General features: G+C 46.8%; 1 protein-coding gene across 2 annotated transcripts in view; it reads left to right on the top strand.

Moving 5' to 3' along the window:
* The window catches only part of LOC149371048 (uncharacterized), a 287,128-nt gene that overhangs the window by 247,263 nt on the left and 24,700 nt on the right, over positions 1-15,165 (top strand). For both annotated transcript variants that reach the window (XM_089564481.1, XM_089564487.1), the window contains 3 exons: positions 2,123-2,547; positions 9,444-9,630; positions 9,817-10,155. In XM_089564481.1, the coding sequence (XP_089420607.1) occupies positions 2,123-2,547; positions 9,444-9,630; positions 9,817-10,155 (951 nt within the window). The remainder of the gene's footprint in view (positions 1-2,122; positions 2,548-9,443; positions 9,631-9,816; positions 10,156-15,165) is intronic.

Genomic DNA, 15,165 nt, shown 5'->3' with positions numbered 1-15,165 from the left:
CTTACAAGATATCGCGGCACAACGTAGTTCCGCTTGGTTTCTGTCACTGTACGCAGCATAAATTACTCAAACGTGTCGAGAAATCGAACTCGAAACGGAACTACGCCAGGATTATTTGCATGCGCTTAAATGACCGCGCTACTACACTGCTCTGCCTCTCAAACTTCACCCTTACTCTGCGAATTCGCCGCATTGATCGCTGCGTCTTTCAAACGTGGTGTCATAACTCTCAGTCGAACCGAAGTTCGATCACACCCTAGCTCCACCGTTCTTCGCGCTCTACACGCAACTGCACACAAAACTCTGGCATCGCGCCGTGCATGGTCATTACTCATCGTCGTTTGCAAGCAGACCACTGGCCCCACGCACAGTTCAATCGCTGTCCATCGATCAGCTTTTGCAGTTGGGATTGTTATTTGCGCCCTATACAGGCAAGCAGTAGAGCAGACGCTTGCAGCGTTGCGCTCGCCTCTCTATCTGACAGCTAATCTCAGCCGGGAGAGCCATCTGTCTTGTTGAGGGCGAGTATAAACGCTGCTCTCTTGCACTGGGACTCGGTGAGTGGCTTTAGATCATGCAGATCAAGCAAAGATCGTTTATATTTGCTTAGGATACATGTATATATATTTTTATAGATATTGGCGATATAAACATTATTATCAAAGACATTTTCTTTGCGTCGAAAAAATAAATGGATATTGGTATTTACAAGCTGCTATGCCTGAGAATCTATGCTTCACTGCAGTGCTACGGTGCTGCTTTATGTGAATGCCTGCAGAGCTATACTCAGGTTTGGAGTGATAACTGGAATGATAACTGACAAAATGAATGCTAAAGTAATGTCATCTTTAATGTCAGATTTCCGCATTCGCAGGCCTTATTGACGTTGTCTGCCCATATGTGATACATTTTTGAGGCTGCTTTGTAAAGAAGGTGCCTCGTGGGGAGGTCTCTTGTTCAGTTCCCATGAACGAAAGGAGTTGCATGTTGTCGATGGCTTGAGAGTCATCTCCTATTCTCTTAAAAACTGTGTCAGTTTATTAGGCTCGGTTTTAAGAAAAAAGACAAGAGGAAGACTCTTGCAAAGTTACCTTATGCAATACAAGACCACCAAAGAGCACGCTTCTTAATTACGATACCACGACATATAATTATGTTCTTGAGTGTATTACATCTGACTATTCTCGCTCCTTCTCTTGTTCCTGGCCTCTGCTGGACGCCAACAGCTCGGCATTAATTTGTTCTCCACAAAACGTGCTCTTCAGATACCCTGCAGCAATGGCAAGAGCGCAGTCAAGACGCGCTCAAGAAGTTCTGAGAAAGGGTCAGTTATTAGGGCTGTAGCAAACCATGACGGCCGCTCCTGATGCTAAGAAGATGACTGAGAAGGACAAAGCCCCGCCTGAAGCACTATGTGCCATGTTTACTCAGGAGAAGAAGAAGCACTATTACGATGAGTAAACCCTGAACAAGATCTTACGATATTTGCGGGTTTGTGCCAAGTGAAATAAACAAATACAAATAAATCAAATAAATAACCGCGACTGGGGTTCAATCCAGCGGCAGCGTTAACAGATCAGCTGCACTGGCCACTGCGCAAGAGCACTAGGCTATCATCGCAGCCGAACACGCTTCATGTTAAACTGCAACACGTTCTCGTGCTGGGCATTGCGCACCGTCTCCTTCATCAACTAATACTACTATCAAACTAATATCCTCGCTTGGAGCTATGTGGCGGTAGTGACAGAGAGGTGTGCGCTGCATGCGCTGGCGTAGACAACGCTGTGACAGAAACACTGCCCTAGAGCAATACACTTTGGCCTGGACAACATTGCGGCAGAAATGCAGAACTGGAGCATAGGCCGCCGGCGTACATTGGGTAAATTGTCATTGGCGATGAAAAAGTTGAAGACGCGCATAAGTGGCTCCACGGGTCACTGGACACCTCAATCACGCTTTCAGGTGCGTGGCGGTGGTGACCACCTGCAAAAAAACAAAACAACTGTGCTTTCGCACAATATTTCATGCTTAGCAATGCTAAAGCGCCAGCTTTTTTTCATGACCTATCACAAAAGGCTGTACTTGCTTTTAATCTTGCGCACACATTCTACCGATCTCGCAGGTGGAGCACAAGTACGAGCAGCGCGACCGCGTCACCCAGACCGACACTCACTACAGCATGGGCCGAGGCAACGAGGAAGACTTCGACCTGGACGGCCTGGAGGACGGCCTGTCTTCCTTCGGAGACGAGTACCCCGACGAAGGCGTCGTGGAGAACGGCGCCTCGCCCAGCGGCAGCGGCTCGCACGAGGGTATCCGCGTGGTCGAGCCGCGGTTGGCGCCGGCGGACGGCGTCCCGAACCGGGGCGACGCTAACGCCGCCATCACCGCGCCGGCCTTGCAGTCGAACAAGCAGCGCATGCTGATGGACGCCGAGCAGAGGATTCTGATGCTGAGCAAGCGGATCCACCTGGACATCGACATGACGCCCCGGAGCGTCGCCACATGCGACGTTGGGGTGCAGGCGGGAAGCAGTCGCAGCAGCAGGTGGGAGCACTGTTGCAAACTATTGCAGACCATTGCAAACGAAATTATCCAGGACACGCGAGCCCTACCCGAAAAATATCGTCCCGTCACCTGGCGGCAGCTAGCGAAATTAAACAAGGCGCGTCCATATGCACTGTGAGCGAGGTCGCCAGTGAACGCACCCGAAATGTTGCTCCTCCAGTCATTTCATTTGATACGCGAAGAAACGCTTCGGCAGCCTACAGCGTCACTCTGCTAGCGAACTCTTAAGGAAGAAATGTTTATTGATAAGTTGTTGATAATGAAATGAGATGTTGAAAGCACAAGCGCCCCCCCCCTCCTTCCCCCGAAGTACACCTGCGAAATATACTTGCCTTGCCCAGTTGCGATCCAATAGCTCTGGTTACCAGGTGGCTCAGAAATGCTCTTCAGCTTGTGCTCGCGCACCTTACAAAAATTTTGTTCTTGGTGATACAGGTAGAAGTTCTGTGAAAGGGAACATTTTATTAATGTGCAGTCAACGATTATTTTCGAAGCATACGAAAACTGCAACTTTCTTTTTCCAAATAGTCGTCCTCTCCACTTTATGCCAGAAATGAATTAAAGAGATGAATGGAGATAGTTCTTCTACAGATTAGCTTCACTGGTAAAACCGTTAGTCTTTAAAGGACGAGCGGTTACTCTCTAAGGGGCTAACCGCAGATAACCTCCAACCTTAGTTCGTCTCCCCATGAACTAAGCGTTGGTCAGAATGACTATGTATAGCTCTAGCAGGTATCCCCATCTTACCTGTTTCTGGTCTGCAGTGCAGAACCTTGATCTCTAATTTTTTTTTTGTTTGATGCAAAAGTAACAATACACTTGATACTTGAGTGCTAAGTACCACCTACGTGCTTCCTTTCGTACTGATTGTACTTGAGCGCTGCGTTTAGCCATAGTCTGGCTATGTGAACTGCGTATTTTACGATATTGCTGCGATCTATTCGTGGACATGTTGGACACAGGAAACGTTTCCGCGTTATGCGGTTTCCATGTATCCGTAAGAGCTAACTTACTGTTTCGCTCCAAGTCACTGTAGGACCATGGGGAAGAAACATGGATCTTTTGGCCTAGAACACAAACCGCTGCATTCTAAACAGACAGAAGTAAAAAGGGAGTAAAGAGGGTGTGCGCTAGAGGACAACTTACTCCCTTTTTATTCCCATATAGGTGCATTCGTGCTTAGAGTGTGCGAAGTGCCTCATAATGCTTACTTTTGTTGTGTTAGCTAAACTGGAGACATTAATTTTAAACAAAAACTATTTTCTCTAGCGTATATACGACAAGAAAGCAGCAGAAGCTTCGAAAGAAACGAAGCAGGCAATGTAGCCACAGAAAGAAAAAGAAAATTGTTGCGAATCAAAGCATGATCAGGGCTCGCAGTCCGTAGAATATTTCACGGCAAAACCTAGGTACAAGAAGTGCTGCTAAGTTCAAACAAATCAGTGTAATCCCCTCGTTATCTTCTGCAGTAATTACAATACCGTTTGGCGTTTTACGCGTACAAATCGCTTGGAGGCATGACGCTTGCATGACCAAGACTTTTCATTAAAATTGGTCAGTATTTCCCGATATTACACCACCCAGCCCCAAATATTTTACTTGTTATGAATGGGCCCTTTTACTTTCGCAATATTTAAACTCCAACCAAATGCCTTAAGGTGCCACAGTAGTACCTTGAATACGAATGATTTGTTCCGTACAGGCCGCTGACATACCCTTGAGGCGCCTCTTTTTTTTTGTCTTGCTCTTGGGTTTCCCCCTTTTGTTGACGCATTTCAGGTTTTTGAAGCGTCAGGGGTAGATCCGGAGCTGGGCGTGGAACTCACGCGATACGTTGTCACTGAAGCGTAAATGTTCCGAGTTTGTCTTTATTAGCTTTCTTGTTTTTAAACATATATGCGGGAGTGTGCTGAAATTTCTTTTTTGAGGGAGGAGACAGACATGGTGCCTTTTTACTTGCAGCCGCGAAAAAAGAAAGCCATTTCGATGCAATATTTTCCGCGAAGGAGAGCAGGCATTGGTACTTTCAGTTTTTGGAAATGACAAGTGAATGCAACCAGCCACGAGGAAATAGAAAGGCAGAACGCTTAAAGGACTAGCCAAGAGGATGCAGGATCAGCGCTGGGAACGCCTCCTCTTTTGTTTCGTGGTGGCTATTTTTTTTTCGATAATGCGTCGTTACCTCGCTCGCACCTATAATTTAAACAAAATGCGTGATCGGCAGAAGCAATACGTGCATTTCTTTTGCGTACGAATTTGAAATTAAGAGTTGGTGTTTTTGTTGTTATTATTTATTTGCTGATTAGTTCATAATTAAAGTTTGTACAAAAACGACACTATTTTCTGTTCGGTTTTGCTTGAACATCTCCGCACTTATAGCAATTTACTTGATAGATTCATGAGGTAACGCGTACTTCGTTATATTCACTCCTCCCTCCCCTTTGCAATATTCTAAATATCTGGTTGTTTACGTATAAAAAATAATAAAAAGAGTCATAGAAGTGGACCATATGTGTTTCCTGGGCACTTAAAAGTTTTCCTTGTGACTAATATCCGGCCCTGGTTCAGATCGATACATTTTGAAGTTGTTTAGAAATCAAAATTACACTAAAAACCCGAAACAAAACAAGTTATAAAATATACTTCGCCCTTATGAGGCTTAAAAAGGGACCGGTAATATTGAAGTTCTCCATTTTTTATTTCGTTAGGCAGATTTCTTAAGTCACATGGGCTGTTTGACTACTACCGTGGATCTTGTTAGTTGAAGCAGTGAATAACAAACAAATGCCCTCTACCTCAAGGACACCAAAATTTGCCGATAATTTCGAACCCTAATTTCTACCAGCTTTATTATGTGGCACATGGTGCTGCTTTGAAGCTCAATAAAAGTGTGATGCCTCAACTTGCAGTTTGGAGAGCAGTCGTCTCAAACTTTTTCATGACATAACATACTTCTTTTCTGCACGTCATAATATCTTAACTTTTATGTACGATGCAAGTCTCTCGCCCGTTATGAGTACGTCACTTCATTCAGTTCAAATTATTGCTCACGCAGGTTTTACGGTTGATGACGCAACCATGAATGAGCCGGCGAAAAGTGAAACGGCACGATCCGGACCAACGTAGAAAAGAACCTGGATTTTCACTGGCGGTCCTGTTCGCTATACGAACAGCACGTTTCTCCCAACTCAATTCCCAGTACTAACAACGGGGGGAGATTTCCCGTATACAAACGAGCTAGTTACCAAGCCACGAACGACAAACCACGCAGTGACCGATAAATGTTTTGGGCCTCTTCAACGACTGTCCACCGCCCGACACTCCTCTAAGCGTCCAGCCTGACGCACTCTGCGGTTTTTCCTTTGTGGGCGCGTTTTCCAGGAAGGACCGAAGAGAGTGCGTGGACGCCCCAAATTGCGCCCGGCTTTTCGCACGGGCTGTTGCGTTTGAGTCCAGCGCGGGGAATGCGCGCACGATATGGACGGTAACGTTAACGCTGACCGGACTCGAAGAATACTAACGAGGCCGCGTGCTAGCGGGGCTCAGCACGGAAACGAGGTAATGAAGAGGCCCCGTCTCCGGGCAGGCGCGGGCCATGAGAAGGCACATCACGTAGCGCGGTCAGCGTAAACGCTGGCCGGCCTTTTTTCGTCGCTAATTGTATCGGCGGTACAGAAGGGGCGGATGGGAGGCGACCGGAGCGCTCGCGCTTACATCACATTGTTTCGTCGAGCTCCGGGAGTCGAGCAATCGATTTGCACGCCGCTTTGCGAGCGTGGTACGACTTCTTGCGTGGTCCATATATATTTCAAATTTAAACCACGTCTGAACATGAATTCTCTAGCGGTAGTTGAACAAGGTTTACAATGAGGTTACAATGAGTTGTATCCGGTTATTTAAGTTACTTACGTTCGTGGCTTGTATTGCTGAAGATCTGCATGCTATACGTGGGACAAAGCGGTACGAATACTAACTATGCATGGGGACGGAGGGACCTGCTATCGAAGGAAGCGTAAGCCTAATTGTCAGCACGAAGATGTGCGCCTTTCGAGGAAACAATACCTGCTTTTTTCTGATGTTAGCGAAGCTATGTTTGGCGAAAATGTGCTTTCCTGGCAACGTAAATATGCTCAAGGCATTCCAATAATTGCCCTTCTGGACCAACAATTTTATTACAAATAGTAATAGTGAATTCCTTTGAAGGAAAAAAGCTGACTTTTTACTTCTAGAGGCCCGTGTACTGTGCGATGTTAGTGCACGTTAAAGAACCCCACGTGGTCGAAATTTCCGGAGCCTTTCACTACGGCGTCTCTCATAGCCTGAGTCGCTTTGGGACGTTAAACCCCATAAACCAAACCAAACCAAACCAAACCAAACCAAAGTATATGATGATACCATGAATATAAAGTGCATATTCACAATGCACAGAATGGTTTATGCCGAGTAAGAAGTACAGATATATCGATATGCACATTATCCCCAGTGTGTGTAAGTTGCGCGCGACCAGGGAACATTTCTAATAGGTACCGCATGCTCTGACAAACTGCACAAATCGGAAATAAAACATGGTCGTTCGCAGTTCGTACTGGCTTATTCTAACAGGTCGCTCGTAATGCGATTCGTGAGCATCCTGTCACAGAAACATGGATCAGAGCTCGCCGGCGTCCGGTCGGCTAGAGGAAATTCGCTCGAGGTGACAGCCATGACTTCGCGCTTGCCGTATGGCCCGCGATTCTTCGGTCAGACTCCCCGTCGCGTCGAGGGTGGCAGACACAGCTTTACTTTTTAAAAGGTCGCCGTTCGCGCCTAGTACGAGGCAATGCGTTGCGCGTGAGGCCGGCATCTTTCACTGCTCGAATGTGACCAGTTTGCCGAGTTTCGCCAGACAATCTGTGCGATGTCAGTGCACGTTAAAGATCCCCAGGTCGTCGAAATTATTCCGGAGCCCTCCACTACGGCACCTCTTCTTCTCTTTCTTCTCTCACTCCGTCTTCTATTCCTTCCTTCGCGGAGCGGTTAAGGTGTCCAAAGAGATATGTGAGACAGCTACTGCGCCATTTCCTCCTCTCAAAAACAGTTTTTTTTTGCCACAAAATGCAGAAGTTCTTTGCTCGCACCCGCCGCAGTAGCTCAGTGTTTAGGATGCTCGGCTACTGAGCCGGAGTACCCGGGTTCAAACCCGACCGCGGTGGCAGCGTTTCGATGGAGGCGAAACGCAAAAGGCGCCCGTGTGCTGTGCGATGTCAGTGAACGTTAATGTTCCCCAGGTGGTCGAAATTATTCCGGAGCCCTGCACTACGGCACCTATTCCTGATTTTTCTTCTCTCAGAACCTCCTTTATCCCTTCGCTTACAGGCGCGGTTAAGGTGTCCACCGACATATGTGAGACAGATACTGCGCAATTACCTTTTCCGGAAACCAATTTTTTTTTTGGTCGCACTGACCGCGATGAAATTTGCGACGATAATCAGCTATCGAAGTGCCATCTTGTACACATTCAGTATCAAGCTAGCGAGGAAACATATTCTCAGCATGCGCCGTGAGAGAGCACGCGTAAATGAAGTACTGCCTTGCTGAATTCATTGTTTTTTTTACGTTATTTTGTATTAATGTCAAGGTATTATAGAAGAGCTTGACATTTAGCTTTACTTGCTGGTGAAAATCAGGTAAGAAGATGTAATAGTCCAACGCTTTCATGTGCGATCGTTGTGTTGTGGGTAACACGCCAGCCTCGCGGTTCCTTGGTTCAGTGCTGGGTATCTGCGGAGCGAACACCTTTTTCCTTTTTAGGCTCCAATATATACTTAAGAGAGATTTTTTGGTGTAGCCAAGCAAACGACACATTTCTTTCAGAACCTGGTGGAACAGACCCTGTATTGAACTGATGCTTAAAGATGCAAAGATTATCACTTACCATCCCTCTAGATTGAACGCCGTGCAGGGCACTTATCTTATGTTTTCTCTCTTTGTGAAAGTGGTGCGCTATTACTTATGAACGGGGCAGTAAGATAGATACTTTAGTTACCTATTCCTAGACAACCGTTTCGACTCCACGCTGGTTGTCAGCCGATGCTTCTCGGTCAGTGATGAGGTCTTCAAACAAGTTTTCAGGTACGCTGATTTCCCGGCTTCAGACAGTCATTGCATTTTCTGCTTTCGAGTCGTGGTCCGTATTCACGGTTACCGCTTCGAATAGTTTCCTTTTCACGCCCGCCTGGTGTGTTACGCGATAGTGTTCCCGATTTTGGAGGGTCCTCTCTGCCCAGCACGATTCCCGAGTGGAAGCGGGGGAGATGCCCCCTCTCTGACAGTGCACGCGCAGCACAAAACCGCCGTGGGCATCACTTCGTGTGTTATCTGAGAATGGATACCGTTCGGTGTGTAGTATTTGTTAAAAAAGTACGCAGGCTATCTAAGCGTAACAATAACGATCGCAGAGGAGTACACTGTTGCGCCTAGGCCATAAGTGACACTCCGAGCTCTGTAGGAGGAACCATGAAAGCTCTTCATCCTCTAAAGCTTGTCTGTGTGTCAGGTGCGCCGCAGAAGTATTGCTGTGCTGCCTGAGGACAGCTGCGGTTACTTGCGTAGTGCCCCACCTGATTTTGACTACTACCGTACGCGCAATACGTGCTACGGCAACAATTCGGATGAGCTCGATATTATGCTGTCACCGAACATGAAAAGGTGGTAGGGCTTTAGCGGGGTTACACCAAGTGGACTTGCGAACGCACATGTTGGCCAAGGTCATCCTCAAGATCAAGCTTCACACAAGATTCTTGGTTGGAACCGTGTTAAGTAGTGCTGTACGGCGCTCGAAGCACACGAAAAGAGTCAGCTCTGCCACTGTGGCGCATCGGCCCCTGTCTCCGCAGGTGGACGCAGACGGAGCGTTCGGCGCCGGCGGGTGCGGCGCGTGGCGGAGCCCTGCAGCAGCCGCCGATGGGGCTACCTCCCGATGCGAGCGGGGCTGCGCGACCCTCGCGCACCACGGACATCGAGTCGCAGACCGATCCAGTGAGCAGGGCGCCCGCCGCCAACGCCGCCGGAGGGCAGCACGAGGTGCGTATGTGACGTCAGCTTCACGGCGCACCTGTGCAGACAACCACGGCTGCGCAACAAACCACAACCTTCAAGTGGTCTTCTCGCTACGTCTCGTGTTTGTCAACTGGCAGTGTTCAATGAAAGCCCCTCGCTTTCATCGGGGTTGGCGTTTCGCGCTTCCAACGGAGGCCCGCGTATACGCAGGTGCTGTCGGACGAAGAGTTGTCGTCGCCGCTGACGCACATCGAGAAGATGATCGGGGCCGGGGAGGTGGGCGGTCTGAGCGACGCCGTCGCCCAGATCCTGGACGACATGGACTCGGAACCCCGGCCCAGGACGCGGCCCCGCACGCGCAGAACGATGGCGTCGGCCGCGGGCTTCACCGCGCCGGCCGTGCCCAAGAGGGACACCGGCGTGCAGACCGTCAACGACCCTGTGACGGACGAGGCACCCGAGTACGCCGCTCGACCCCCGCCTTGCAAGAAGCGCGAGATGATCCCTTCCATGGCCGTCTTCCAGGAGGTCGACAGGATCGCCCTGCAGGTGCGTGCATTGCGTGGCGAATACCGCACCCTAAGTGGTTCTCCATATTTTCGCCCTGCCATGTCTGTGAAGAGGGGGAGCGCAGTTTTATTTACGGCACCGTTAGCAAAAATTATGTACAGCTGCGTAATTCACTTATTCGGCCACCACATGGCGCATGACGAGGGAAGAATGGGTGCAAAAAAAAAAATACGAAGACGGCAGTATCGAAGCTTTGTTCTGTGAACCTCGTTATCTGTGCTACATATAGTTAGACCTCTCCACTACGCCGCGCCGTATATGTGCTTCTAGACGCTTTGTCTCATGAAGAACCATGAAACTAAAGATGGGTTAGCAGTGTATTGAAAATGACAGTTTTGGAGAACCTTCCTCTATTTTTCGACCAGTACGGCATTGAACAATGAAAAGCCCAGCTCCTGTTCTGGTAAAAGGAGATTAGAACTCTAGGTTCTTTCAAAATTGTGTTTTTGTCACCCCTAAGCGATTTAATGTTTCGTCGTTTGTACAGACACCCAATGCCTAAACTTTGAAAAGTATTGGGACAAGTCTTAGGCAAGGCACCAAGAAACCGCTTCCTTTGACGTGAGCGAGAGATCACCTGGGACCAAATCCTGTGGGAAAACCTAATTCCTTATCTGTGCGTTTATTTATACCAATAAAAAGGGTTTCTCTCATCGAAGCAGCACAGAACGGAAGGCTTAGTGGCAATAGCTAGGGGTTGTCCCATATCCTTGACAACTACAAATCATGAGCCGATAAGAATGTCTTGGGCATGTCTGTAAATAGCTTTTTGTCGCTGTGAAAGGAAGCTGATATTCGATGAAAGGTGTCCTTTTTTTTTTGGTTGCTCCTTGGTTCCGGAATAAAAGGAAGCATCGTTACTGTTGCTGTGATTCGCCAAGGTTGACAACTAACTTTAAAGTGAGTAAAGAGAGGCCGAAGATGAAGTGCTAATGAAACATTATTTGTTGCATCTGAAAGGAGCAGTTGATGTCTGGAGGTTGATGGAAGGAATATTGCGATTCACAGTGAAGCGCAACGAGTATGAAATCTTGAAGAATATGACATCTCGGTCGTTACAACTTTGCCACTGTGGAACAAAGCTTTGACATTGAAATGTTGCTTTTATGTAAGAAACTTAAAGTGAAATCAACATTCTGCTTGGTCATATTTAGGCTATTTGAGTGTTTATTTATAAAATCCACAAATTACATCAACATCTTTGAAGAATTAGGCAAAACTGAAGCTTTCCGTGCTTGCTTTGTATCCAAATTAGAAGACGGGTTGACGCGCGCTCTCTGTCAAGTGCATGCTTGCTACCACAAAAGGCCGCCCCTGCCAACCTTCTAGTTCTTCTCGGGGTGTCACGGGTAAGGCATACTCTCGTAGAGGGCATATGCAGGGGAGTTCGGTCCAGGATAATTTTCGGCCATTGGAGTTTTCTCAACGTGCCCAGAAATCCATCCAAACGACCATTGCGGGCAGTATTTTGATGCCACAACGTGCGGGAGCCGAGGTCGGAATAGAACCCAAAACGTCCTGTGCAGCACGAAAATGCCCTACTGCTGAAGTGTCACTGCGAGGCTCTCGAATCTGAAGTCTCGGGAACGCTTAAATGCGTGAAATATCACTGCTCTGCGGCCTCGTAACGATTATTAACAATAAATGAACGTTTGCAGACAACAAATTTGTCATCATGTCATCTTCATGATTACCACGGAAGAGTAATTCTTAACCTCCGTTCATGCGCCCACCACTCATGTAATACCTTGACTTGGAAACCTGAAGGCTCAATTAAATAAAAATAAATAATGAAAAATAGTCATATACTAGACCAGGAGAAATATTCCCTGCTGCCAACATTAACTGCGAGCACTGAGAGAACGAATCCCCCGAAAGTTTTGCTTGACCGCCTCGTATACCTACAAACCTTAGCAGTCAGCTGCGACGCTGCCTTCCTATAGATTGCGGTGGTCGGTAGTCAGGCATAGAAGCAGTCAAATTTTTTATTGTATGGATAATTTTGAGTCAATTTTTAAGGTGCGTAAACCCTGGCTGAATTCGTTACAGCAGCAATTACAGTGTTAGACACTTCTCAGAAGCTTTATAACTGAAATAATTTTTCTCAAATTGCGCACGAAATTAATCGCAAGCTGGCTGTATTACAATACACGCATCAATTTCTTTGCAGCAAGAACCATAAGCACTATACCAAAGGCAGGTGGAAACGCGATAACTCATCAAACTGCACCGAACAGATACCAGGCCCTTTTCGGTTAGCAGTTGCAGAACTAGCGATGTACTGAAGGTGAATATTCCCTGTGGAGTCCATCACTTCTGAGTTCAAGTTTCGTCAATTTTTAATGCCATTTCATTATATGGCTCATCAGCGACTATACCTGGCGTTGTTGTCGTTGACTGAAAAAGTATTCCTAAAAATCCCTGGACATGTCACCGTGGCACCGAAGAAAAATAAAAATTCTTCCGAAAGTGCGGAAGAATTGAATCCAAAACTTTGTAATTGCGTGACGAGCATGTAACCCATGGGTCACATAACCGCATTGCTTCTTAGCGAACATGAACCTAGTATATTCGTTGTCTTGAGACTGTATGCCGATGAGTAGGTATGCCATTAGAAAGGAAGAGACAAAGAGAAATGCAATAAGAACAATGCTTTCGCCTTCAGCTCGTAAGTAGTCTTATATGCCCTGCGTAATGTTTTGCGTGAGAAGTGCAATTTAAATGAAATTGGAGCTATTTGACGGCACGTGGTGCGCGTGACTCGGTTAAGGGCATTTAGATGCCGTTACCTAACCGCGACCTTTCTGTAAATCGGCGGGCTTATCTACTTAGTGAATCCACGACGATATTACGGCATAACGTTATGCAGAAAATGAAAACGATTAAATAAGCGAAGTTGTCTTGGGTACAATCACGAACGCGGCGTGTCAAGTCCATATTCCGCAATACTGCCCATAACTTCACACGAAACTGCTACCAATAAGCACGCGCACAGCGGGGGGCGCCTATACTGTTGCGGGTGAAATCAATCTTTCTGTTCCGCCAGGCTGCACCGGTCTCGCGTGGCGAGCTAAAGGAGAAACGAACACGGCCCGTCACGAATCGATAGACAACACCCTGTCGAGGACGCGTACCATCGCCCTTGTTCGGGGATGGAGAAAGCATAGCTGTCAACGGCGACAAGTAAAAAGAAAAGAAAAAGGCCGAGGCATGCGTGCCGCTATCGATGAAACTCTGGCTTCTTTGGAATGCTGCATCGCCACATCGAATTTTTTTTTTCTACCTGTGATTTAGGCCTAATGAATGGTTCATGCAATGCAGTGCTTGCCTTGCGGAAATGTACAACTGGGTCGAAAAAACGTAAATACCGCGCTGACACGCTTGGTCCATTAACGTTGGGGGGAAAAAGAAAGCGCACGCAAATCGGCGCGACCTCTGAAAGAACGAAGATATAAAGCGGAACAGCGTAAAAGCGCCTGTCTCAAGGACACGCTTGCAACCTCATAACAAACTTGCACGTGGCACGACGACTTCTTTTTTAACCTGCTGGTGGAGCTACCGATCAGTTTCTCTTGAAGTCACTGGAACTTGGAATGTAGTGGAGCTGTTTTCTCTCGCAGCCGCATCGGTGGTTCGTTCCTCACTGTCACGTGGTCCAGAGTATCCATAAATTTCCCGCTGCTTCTCTGCGAGGTTAGCTTTATGCTTGATCTGTTCCCACTGGCTTTGACGAAAGGGTTGTGAGATGCCGTAAGCGTGGAATAATACGGGTGTGATACACCTTTGGGTTCAGCAACCATGAGGAATAGGGAAAAGCTTTTTTTTTTCTGAAAGATGATGATGCATTTTAAGGCCGCAAGGGCATCTGGAGCCAAAGAGTGCCATGGCACAAGGTTGTATCTTCTCCTCAAGGTGGGGTCAATGACCCATTTCCCATGCATTTCACCCTAAAGAAGCCGAGCACCAGGCAGGGAAAAGCTTGTACTCGTTGTAACTCCAGCAGGTACCCGGCGGCACTGGGGATCGAAACCCGCACATCCCGCATACGAGGCGGATGATCAAATGACTATGCCACTGCTAACAAGAATGAAAGCTTGCGGTAAACGACGCGCTGTCTGGCTGCACTGACACACGCACACAAAAGAAAGGGATAGAGCCCGAATTAAGCATTTGAATTACAGTTTGAATTTATTTTTTGCATTTAGTAACAATAAAAGAATATGACAATGCGTTATACACGGGAGTTAAGCCAAGCGGACTGTAAACATCGTGCTTTGTTTGCACCGTTTTCCGTGATGACTAAGACGTACGTTTCGTATGCGGGTTTCATTAAGTGAGCATGATATTTATAGTTTTTAATATAATTTTTATACAAAATGTCATGTGGCCTCATGTACACACTATGAAAGGATTGTTTTTTCCGGTATGATGTGAGATTAAAATTTCCAGAAATGATCGATGCGAAAGGTAGCATTTCCGGTTTGCATGACGACACTGTCAACAAGCCGTATTTATTGCGCAGTATTCAAGAGAGTATACAATTGTTCGTATCAAAAAGTTTTTTCTATATTTGCGCTGTGCCCGAACAGACCACAAAGCTGTCATTGCCTGTAATTTGTTCCAGGGTGGTTAGCTGTCCGGAGCTTCAGTATTATACTGTGTTGCCTGCCTTCTTGTAGGATCAAAAATTAAAGTTCTCTCCTGATAAAAGGCTGGTTAGTTTACTGAAGTCGCCTTCTCTTCAATCATGCAGTATTTAAAGTTTTCGCCGAAAGTAAGGCATCCTACTGATTTTTCTTCGGTTATTTGTTTTTGAACAACCATTTCATTGTATATAAGCTCAAAATTGGAAAAAGAAAGCTGTAAAAGAACGAGTCAAAAGTTATCCAATAAAGAAAGAAAAAAATAATCTTCGACAGCCCCTTCTATTACCTCCTGTTTCATCTTGTAGTCCTTCATAAAATGTTTTGTTGTCTTGTTTGAAGATCT

The sequence above is a fragment of the Amblyomma mixtum genome, chromosome 1 (genome assembly GCF_055824585.1).
Source record: "Amblyomma mixtum isolate Tamu chromosome 1, ASM5582458v1, whole genome shotgun sequence".
Taxonomy (NCBI): Eukaryota; Metazoa; Arthropoda; class Arachnida; order Ixodida; family Ixodidae; genus Amblyomma; species Amblyomma mixtum.
Note: the sequence above shows the minus strand (reverse complement) of the source record. Positions and strands in the feature narration are given on the sequence as shown.